Source organism: Maylandia zebra, linkage group LG8 (genome assembly GCF_041146795.1).
Source record: "Maylandia zebra isolate NMK-2024a linkage group LG8, Mzebra_GT3a, whole genome shotgun sequence".
NCBI classification, from domain to species: domain Eukaryota; kingdom Metazoa; phylum Chordata; class Actinopteri; order Cichliformes; family Cichlidae; genus Maylandia; species Maylandia zebra.
Window position 1 is genome coordinate 1,717,629 of NC_135174.1, and position 10,049 is coordinate 1,727,677.

The 10,049-nt window shown below is 44.6% G+C and overlaps 1 protein-coding gene across 3 annotated transcripts; it reads left to right on the top strand.

Moving 5' to 3' along the window:
* The first annotated feature begins 3,543 nt into the window (after positions 1–3,543).
* Positions 3,544–9,776, top strand: dcxr (dicarbonyl/L-xylulose reductase). 3 transcript variants are annotated; one of them, XM_076887166.1, is made up of 9 exons: positions 3,544–3,675; positions 3,933–4,082; positions 5,670–5,767; positions 7,104–7,258; positions 7,391–7,433; positions 7,887–7,986; positions 8,087–8,151; positions 9,081–9,198; positions 9,463–9,776. In XM_076887166.1, exons 2-9 carry the CDS (start codon positions 3,965–3,967, stop codon positions 9,564–9,566), a joined length of 801 nt encoding a protein of 266 aa, XP_076743281.1. In that variant the 5' UTR covers positions 3,544–3,675; positions 3,933–3,964; the 3' UTR covers positions 9,567–9,776. The 3 variants fall into 3 exon arrangements, with proteins under 3 accessions (XP_076743281.1, XP_076743280.1, XP_023009361.3); XM_023153593.3 differs by lacking the exon at positions 3,544–3,675 and adding an exon at positions 4,247–4,325 and having other exon boundaries at positions 3,978–4,082; XM_076887165.1 differs by having other exon boundaries at positions 3,575–4,082.
* Positions 9,777–10,049: the final 273 nt, after the last annotated feature.

Below are 10,049 nucleotides of genomic sequence, written 5' to 3' on the forward strand. Positions count from 1 at the left end.
ATCTATTGAAGAGAAAACCACATAACCGAGACGATGCATGGAAATATTCAGTGTCATGTTGAAATCGCACGTCTGTCAGATTTATAGGAGGTTGAGTCACACAGCCTCCTCGGGAGGGTCTCCTTGTAATTAAACCACAAACTGATGAGCTCGCTGGGATCAACATGTGACGTAGTCCTTTATCACAGCTGAGTGTCCGTGGATGGAGCACAGACAAAAAGGAGTGTGCAAATGAAAAGCGGAGCTACAAGTGAATTCAAAAATAAAATCAGCAAGAAACAACTTTTCCAGTGTAATTTTTAAAAATCTATGTAATACCAGTTACCTCGATGCCTTACAGCATGGAGTTCAAAGTCACCGCTTTGCTTTTGTTGCACACAGCATCCAAAACACCAGCTTAAAATAAAAGTCAGTGCGAAGAAGAGGAAGGGCAGACGATGCAGTTTGATGCTGATGAATGAAAGACGAGGAGCTTTCCCCTCAGGACTGCAGTTCACGCTCCGAAATAAACAGCTAAGCTTTACAAACGTCAACATGAGTGCACACTCAGACATGAGAAAAACCTCCGGATCAGACCTGGAGCTTCAGCACAGATCGAGGAAAGTCGTGAGGAAGCATTTCAAGCCCAGACTGACATCAGAGCTGCAGAGGACGACTGTGTCATCAACGCTGAAGCCTGACCTGGAGGAGGTCAAAGAGCCCAACAAAACAGCTACAAATCAATTGCAGAGATGCTGCAAACTGAAGAAGTGATGACACATCGACAGACATTCAGAGAAATGTGGGAAACTGAGTACGTGCCAGAGGACCCGGGTGGAGCAGAGCAGAGCTGCTGCTCCTCCACACTGGAAGGAGCCAGGGGTGGATGTTCTGAGTCGTCAATGTGAACACCACCGTGTACACTACATTTGTTGATTAGAAAAACACCTGGAAGACGATGTGACGCCTCTTCACCCTGAACACATGCTCAGGATGCAGCAGGCAACCAGCCTTAAACGGGCCGCTAACAAACAGGACAACAGGAGGAGCTAGGCTACAGCACGGAGGTCACATGTTCCCTGATATTTAGATAAGAAGGACTTTATTTTAGGAAAAATGCTGTGATGTTACTCAGCATTTTTCCTCTAATAGTTTGTCAGTTTTCTTTAGTTGCACTAAATTATCCAGAGGATATTCAGGACCCCGGGGCCCTGCACCGCTGGGGGCCACCCAGGAGGCACATAAAACTAACTTGAGATCTTGAAACTCTAATTATTGGTTTAATGAAGTTATTTTTCCATATCTCACCAGCGTCGCTCTCTCCAACACTGACAAACTTGTAATTTCTTAACTTAATTAGCTTTTTTAGAAATGTCAGATATTTATTTTATTTAAAAGGAGAAAAATATTTACCCCTTTTCTACTAATGGACATGTGCCAAAAGCATTTCCTGAAAATGGATGGGGGTTTCTGAGTTGTGCAGACTAATAACATTATTTCTAACGAGTCTTCGTATATTCTTCAGTAACACTCACTGTTTTAAATGTTAGCACAGAGTGTGCAGGTGGCCCGGAAACACAGAAACATCAACTCTGATTAGAACTTCGCAGTGATCACGTTCAACAAACGAGCTTTTGGATAACAGATGATCAAATCTGTGACCTCATCATATGATTTATAATTACATGCAGATCATCCCAGTGCCTGAGAGGAACACGTGTGTCCAAGTATGTGATGAAATACATCAAATATATATTATGCAGAAAATATTCAATAACGTTAAATGGAGAAGTGAACATTTAGTGGGGGGGGGGGGGGGGGCAGGTTACAGTAGATCTACAGACACATTTAGTGTGCTGTGGAAATAAATCACAGCAGTGTTTCATTGGATGATTACAGTGACTTAAACTAGAGGATGCATTTGCTGCAGTGCGAATGCTGAGAGCTGAAATGTTCAATGTGCTGAATCAACAAATCTTCCAGCTGAAGGTGCAGAACTGTTGAAAGCTGAAGTGTCAAAGTTGGAAAGTAGCTGAAAATCTTTAAAATGTAGGGGAGACCGGGGATGGTTGTAACGTGGGTCAGTTGTAACACTTCCAATTTCTCCAATCAGGGCTAAGTTTCAAATGATGTGACTCATCCTGTGCATGCCCAACTCAGTTCTGCTATCACATGTGAAAAATCAGCACATTTTGTCAAACACAGACAATTTAACACGAAAAAAAAGTAATTTGTATGCCAAAAAGTAAGTTTTTCTACTTTATTTCAATTTGTAATAGCATTATCTGCTTTGCAGTTAAACTCATCAAACTTAAATTATGTTATTTGTATGTCTATGGGGATATATTCTGTGTAAGTCTTTAGTGCTAATGTTTTAGCTGTTGGCTGTAATGTTAGCGAGTTCATGGCTATAGGAGTCTGGGTCAGTTGTAACAATAATGCAGATGTTACAACTTACCACACTATTACTTTAACTTATATTAAACAAGTTGGGGCAACGACATCAGCAGAGAGAGCTTCACTGGTCGCTTTTGTATATGCGGTTAATGCCATTGGCAACACAATTCCTCCACTGTTTGTGTTCCCACACATACATTATGCAGACCACTGTGTCAGAGATGGACCAGTAGGAAGTACTGGTAGTGGAAATAAATCAGGATGGGTGCAAGAAACAGATTCCCTCATCTTTCTGAAGCACTCTGCAAACCTCACCAAGGTAAGCCAGGATAAAAAGTAATGGAATTGCGATGCTGGTGAACAACTACATTTTTTCAGCTTCATTGTTATGTTTAAAATTGGTGCAAGAGTTGTAGGTTATAATGCCCACTGAGCCAATGAGGCCAAACTCAAGGAAGACCAACCAAAATTAATGAAATATTCAGTTGCAGAAAATTCCATAATTTGTCTCTTTTGGGGGGTTGGAATATGTTCAAAAGCTAGATTTCTGCATTCTGTCTCACACACACACACACACACACACACACACACACACACACACACACAGCTACATAAATGGCTCTAAGTGCATTCATGTGTTGAATAAACAAAGATTACACGTTAATGTTTTGTTAGTACCCTTATTTCATTGTGTTACATTTCACCCCAGGATATGTTACAACTAACCCAGACTATGGGGTTAATTGTAACATTTCACTCTTCGTGTTTGAGACCATACCATGCAATGGGTAATTGTGCTGCAGAGAAAATAGCTGCACATGTAAATACTTTGCATTACATTTTGAATCCACTACCTTAAAAGAGCTTCAATTTACAGACAGAAATGTCAAAAATGTTACAACTATCCCCGGTCTCCCCTACGTTAGAAAAAGACGACTAATGATAATACGAACTTTAAATGTCTAAACTCAAGAATCTCAAAGCATCAGTGACTTTGTTCATCTTCTTCTGTGCCGCGTGGATGAGGAAGCTGACGTTTAGGTCCTGGGAGATGGTGGTTCCCAGAATCTGGTTTACTGTGTCCACTGGGCATGAAGGAAGATCAGATTTGGTGGTGTTGGTTTCAGCCTGAAGCCCACCATCATCTCCAGCTGGAGGCGGTTGATGAATTTTGTAGACTTGACTCCTCCCATCATCCCAGCTCTGCTGTGACACCAGCTCTCCCACCTGAACGTGATTCGTTGTGTTTATTTCACCAAAGATTCAGCAACTATAAAAATTCAACTCAAGCATTGAGCTGTAAGCATTTACATGAGATTTTCTTCTCATATAGACATCTGAAAGGAAAATATTCTTTCACCATAGATGCAGAAACACCGATGAGGGACTTTTTATTTGATTTTGTACAGCGGGACTTGTTTTTTCTTTCCTCCTGATTTGAACGTCTGCAGACGTCTCTGTGCAGCACTGCTCACTTCAACGAGCAGCTGTGGATTTTCCTGAAAAACACTTTTGCGGTGACCGGTTATAAAATATGACTTTTGGGGATTTCACAGGAATCCGGGAGCTTTGCAGCTCTCCGCCTTATATGGCAGGGCTGAGCGCGTGCTCCGTGCCTGTCCACGGGCTGCAGAGTGACCTGGAAGACAAACACGGTGTAGAGGCGGAGGACACGCACACACACAGCTCTGTCCGCTGCGCTGTTGGTGAGTACCTCTTCTGTCATACAAACACAAAACACGAGGAACAGCACAGAGAACACGCGTGGAACATTTCACACTGGAAGTTTTAGCCGAGCTAAGCTCGCTCAGCACGTTCAGCCTGAGTGTCACGTGACTCGTAACTCCGTCTGTGGCGCTTCCACCTGCAGCGGCTCGCTCACCCACGCAGGCCGAACATGGAGGCTTCGTTTGCAGGTAAACGGGCTCTGGTCACCGGAGCAGGAAAAGGTAAAGGAGACACGCACACGCACGCACGCACACGCAGCGACACCAGCAGGCTGCTTTATGAACAACATCCACCTTCGTGCAAATGCCCCCCACCAACCCCAGTGTGGTCACGGGACACGAGACTAAGGCTACGTTCACACTGCAGGTGAAAGCGCATCAAATCCGACTTCTTTGACCCTCTGCGACTCATATCCATCATGGTGACAGTGTGAACGGCACAAATCCGATATTTTCAAATCCGATCTGGGTCACTTTCGTATGTGGTGCTGAATCAGACGCATATCTGATGTTTTAGAAAGCGACTGCTGCTTGATGGTCACGTCGCATTAATTCCGTCTTTTACGTCACTGACGCAAGACAGACGCCAATTATCAGCGCCGGAGAAGACATCGCGAACGCTTCCTGGCCCTCCAGTGAAACTGTTGGGAACAACGTGAACATTTTATTTGTTCTGTATAATCTGCAGATTCTGACAGAAACTATCCTTTGAAGCATCGCTCCTCTGAAACAGCAACAAGGATCATTATTAGGTTATTTACATTATTATGTAAATAACAAAATAACTTAAAGCAAAAACTGGGAAACGTGAAGTCCGAAGTCTTTATATTAAGGCCGTCAGTCAAACATACTGTTGCTCTGGGTCTAAACAGAGCGCGCTGTGTGTGATGTCTTCTTTTGCGCATGCGGGCGCTTGAGCGTTCACACTAGAGCGCGTTTGCTGTCGCATTTTATTTGTACTGTGAACGAGCAGACAAAAACATCGGATTTGATCAAAAATTCGGAATTGAGCATCAAGACTTGCAGAGTGAACGTAGCCTAACTCTCCTCTCATGAAACTGTTTCTGTTTTTTACACGAATCAATGCTTAATGTAAAGTTTCATGTGATTTCCACTTGAGCTTGATTTACAAACAAGTTCCTGAACAGAACATTAAATGTCAGCAGTGATGTTGATTTCATTTACACTCAAACACAAACCATCATAGCTCCTTGTGTGGCCCCAAACGGAGGCTGCTGTATAAACGCGTCCTTCACATACATCAAGTTAGACAAATATAAAACACAACACTAACATGTACTTCTGTCGGCTTCCAGCCGTGTTACAGACGTTTAAAGTGAGACAGTGTTGTGGACGATGAAGTTACTGATTACTGTGAACTCAGCAGAGTGTGCTGGAGGAATCTGATGACACTGCACGGAGCCTGAACCAGTGTCATCAGTGAGAAAGTGGAATAACAGGAGCTTTGTTGGTGGAACGAAGCCTAAGACATGTGTGGAATGTGTGTGTGTGTGTGTGTGTCCACTCTGTAATCAGTCTTTGTGTTTATGGATTCTTGTGTCCCAGGGATTGGTAGGGCCACAGCTCTGGCTCTGGCACGCTGCGGGGCAAAGGTCATAGCGGTCACACGAACGCAGGCCGATCTCAACAGCCTGGTGGAGGAGGTGATCACCCCACACACACCCATCTGAGGGGCCCCAGCCCTGACCTTTGACCCACACAGTGGACTGTCAATCAGCATAAAGCACATCTCAGGCCACCTCTTAAAAATGATGCGTATAAAAGCCAACCACGTGTAAATGCACCGTTAGGGAACCGACAGCGAGGAGCTGGAGAGGCGTGTGGGTCTGGTATTATCGTAGGGTCCACCTTACAATATAAAGCACTTTGAGCTGACTGGTGTTGTGATTCAGTGCTGTATAAATAAAATGTCCAAGAAGAGTCCAAAAGAAAAAGATACATTACTAAAATGATATATATGGATTATAAAAGCACAGAATTAACAAACAAATATTTAGGAACCTTTCTAAAGCCTCTTTAAAAAAAGTCCCAGTTCAGTTTTATTTATATTCACAACAGGCGCCTCAAGGTGCTTTATACTGTAAGGTCGACCCTACAATAACACATACAGAGAAAACCCAACAGTCATATGACCCCTATGAGCAGCACTTTGGCGACAGTGGGAAGGAAAAACCCCCTTTTAACAGGAAGAAACCTCCAGCAGAACCAGGCTCAGGGAGGGGCGGGGCCATCTGCTGCTGGGGAGAGAGAAGGAAGACAGGATAAAGACATGCTGTGGAGGAGAGAGTCATATCTTTAAAAAAAACGTTACATATAAAAAATCCAAAATGTCCTCTTTCTGCAGAGAGACTTGACGTCACTGTTGCTTTAGCTTTAGCTCTGTGCCTGGAAGACGTCAGAAACCCATCACAGCTGTTCCTGTCAGTTCTCTGATGGAGCGTCTGTGATGCACAGATAAACCTAAGAGACTCTAATCGACTCTTTGCCTACAGCTTTGATCTGCACAGTGAGATTTCTTCTCAGTTTAAATCTTATTAATAACTCATCCAAACCTTTTCTGACTCATTATATCAAACAGATTTTAATCAGCTGACGGCGGCTGATGACTTTAAAAGCTGTTTAATGTAGTTTTCACTTGAAGTAGAATCTGCAGTATGTTCGTCATGCAAATACAATAATAGAGAAATAATTTTTTTCAATCTGCACGGCTAACATGAGAAGCATTTCACTGATTGACTCTACGGCAGCAGCTGAAAGAAGAACAAAGCTACCCTGCACACAGTTGGTCTGACCTCAGAACAGCTGTTCAGCATCTGGATTTAGTTGTTCTCGCACAGCTGCTGTAACCTCGTCAGAGTTTGCTGTTTGTGAGGAGGCCTGTGACTGATTCAGTTCTGGGGCCCAAACTCATTATAAATATTTGATGTCTCTTGTCTTCCTTCTAATTCGAGTCCGTCTGCTTTTGACTTCCTGTCACAGTGCGCCTCCATCACCCCGGTGTGTGTGGACCTCACAGACTGGGGGGCCACAGAGCAGGCCCTGCAGGATGTCGGCCCTGTCGACCTGCTGGTCAATAACGCTGCCTGCGCCAACCTACAGCCATTTCTGGAAGTCACACCTGACAAGTTTGAGCAGTAAAGCAAATATTCTCAACTTTCATATTTGTTACTGAGGAAGTACCAGCCATAAGGACACAGCACAAGCCTGTGAGCCCGAGGCCAGAGCCTCATCATGTGCTAACCTGTCACGTCTGTTGTGTCTTCCAGGGCTTTCAGTGTGAATGTGAAAGCTGTGGTGCAGGTTTCTCAGGTAAAACAAACACGGCCTTTATTAAACCACGGTGTTTCCTTTCTTTGGATTTGATTCGTGGGAAATGCATTGCTTTGAAGTTCAGCTGTGAATGAACCCGTCACAATGAGTGTTGGACAGGGTGCTTTAGAAAACGTGTGATTGGGACTTACAGTAAAAGTGTTTTTTTACCTCGATATTAAGAAATGTCTTGTGTAGATCTGAAAGCTCCGGCTCTATATCTGTGCTTCGCCTGTCGGTCTGAGCCGTGCACAAATCTGTGCTTAAAAAATGAGCAGATGACATTTTGTTACATGAATTGTTTGACGCTGATGTTATTGGTTAAGTTGGGTTTTGGAAAGTTTCTGTAACAAAGCTCGATGCAGTTGAGTGGAGCTTGTAGGGTGTTGGGTTGACCCGTCTCATTCATCAAACTGCTTCTGTGCAATGAGACAAAGCTCCGTCTGTTGGCAGTTAGTGGCTCGTGGTATGAAGGCCCGGGGATCGGGAGGCTCCATTGTTAATGTGTCCAGCCAGGCATCGCAGCGCGCCCTCAGAGAGCACGCCGTCTACTGTGAGGATCACAGACATGGGCGCCACAGCCTCTATCACATTTAAACGAAGAAGCCCAGTGAGGGTAACAAACTGAGCTTCTGTTTCTGCTCTGTGCTCAGGTGCTACCAAAGCGGCTCTGGACATGCTGAGTAAGGTGATGGCTTTAGAGCTGGGACCACATCAGGTACACCACTGTCCTGTTCCACACGTCCAGCTTCCACCTCACAGTTACTAATGCTAATGTGGTTAGCTCAGGTGCATCTTTGTGAAAGCATTAACTGAGTTAGTGATGCCACAGTTATCGTTCAGTTCGTGCTGTCTATTTCTAAATGATCAGGAAATACGGGGAAAACAATATAAGCTAATGCAAGAAACTGTCCAGGAAATGATTTCATGTGAATATTAATTATTCCTGTTCAAGTGTCAAAGTCATTTACACGTGTGCCTCACGTCATGTAAGGTGTTGAAAAGCATTGGAATACTTCGATGAGACCTGATATAACAGTGAAACACTGCCAGCACACACCAATGCCAGGACGGCTCACTGCACTGTGAAACAGCTTCTGCAAACTCATATAGCCTGGTGTGGTGCTGAGAGAGAGAGCAGCAGGTTCATAATCATACACAGGATGTAGGCTTTCAAATCCCAGGAGAGATCCTAAGTGACCCTTCGCTCTCTGAGGACGACAGGCCCGAAAGCAAGTCTGCAAAATTCCCACCTGCACCATGTGCAACATAGTGAAGGAGTTGTGTAAAAAGTCGCTGGCAGCTGGTGTCAGTGGTGTCGGCACCAACCTGACACCAAAGTCCACACAGAGTTTTGTAAAGGCTGCATCTAAACGACACCTGAATCAGTTCCTGTGAACTCAACATTTACTGGAAGCAAACAACAGGACAGCAGCCAACACCAAACTTACTTATAAGTTCTATGAGCCAGTGTTTTAAAGCATGTATGAGGTTCATACAGTCGCTTTAGGAGGTTACTTTAGTTACTGCTGCCTGTCCGGCTGTTAACATGAAGTATTCAACAGTCTGATCGGGGTCGTCTGAACAAAGATGGGATCTGACGTCTGTTCGGTGACTCGATTAACTCAGGTGTCGTCTTGTGATCAGATCCGTGTGAACACCGTGAACCCCACAGTGGTGATGACTGACATGGGTCGCTTGGGCTGGAGCGATCCTGAAAAAGCCAAGAGCATGAAGTCCCGGATCCCCCTGGGCCGCTTCGCAGGTCAGTTGCAGCGGTCTTGGTCAGACATGTCCTCTTAGATCACATCACTGTGTTTGTGTTCAGCTCCTGTATGCATGGGAGGAAGTGTTACCCCACAGACAGGTGACGAGTCCACAGAGTGAGACCAGTTTGCATGATCCCAGTCGAGGGTTAGGGACATAACACTGATAGACTCAGTCCTGCCCTCTCGTCTGCACACGATCCTCCCCGTGGTGTCAGGGTTAGCTCTGTAAAGCTGAGTGTGATGTGTGTGTCTGTGTGCAGAGGTGGAGGAGGTTGTGAACAGCATTTTATTCCTGCTGAGTGAAAAGAGCAGCATGATTAATGGAGTCACTCTGCCGGTGGATGGAGGCTTCCTGGCCTGCTGAGCCACATCAGCCCATCGTCCACCTGCTCGGAGCAAAACTTCACTTGCAGATTTCTTCTTCACTGTGATTGTCTCCAATATAACTGGACTCAACCAGCGAGGGGCCCGAAGGATTGTTTGACCCATTGATGGAATTTGTGCTATTAAAAGATAAAAACATGCTGCTGCATTAAAATCAGTATTAAAAACAAAAACTCTGTTTAAAAATAAATTGTTTGTTTTTTACTGAAATATAAATGATCACAGTGACTAAGTCACCGACACATGAAAACAGAAACGAATGAACTCTGGGTCCTCTTTATTTACAGCACCGCTCCACAGCTGAGGCGAAGTGAGGAGCTGAGACGCAGGCCTTAGTAAAGTTTAGTGACTGGTTCAAAGTGACAGAACCACTGGACTCTTCCTAACCAGGCCGGTTCTGCTTATTAATTTGGCTCCACGCGCTGCAGGCTCTTGTAGTTGTTTCAGTGCTGCAGTAAAGAAT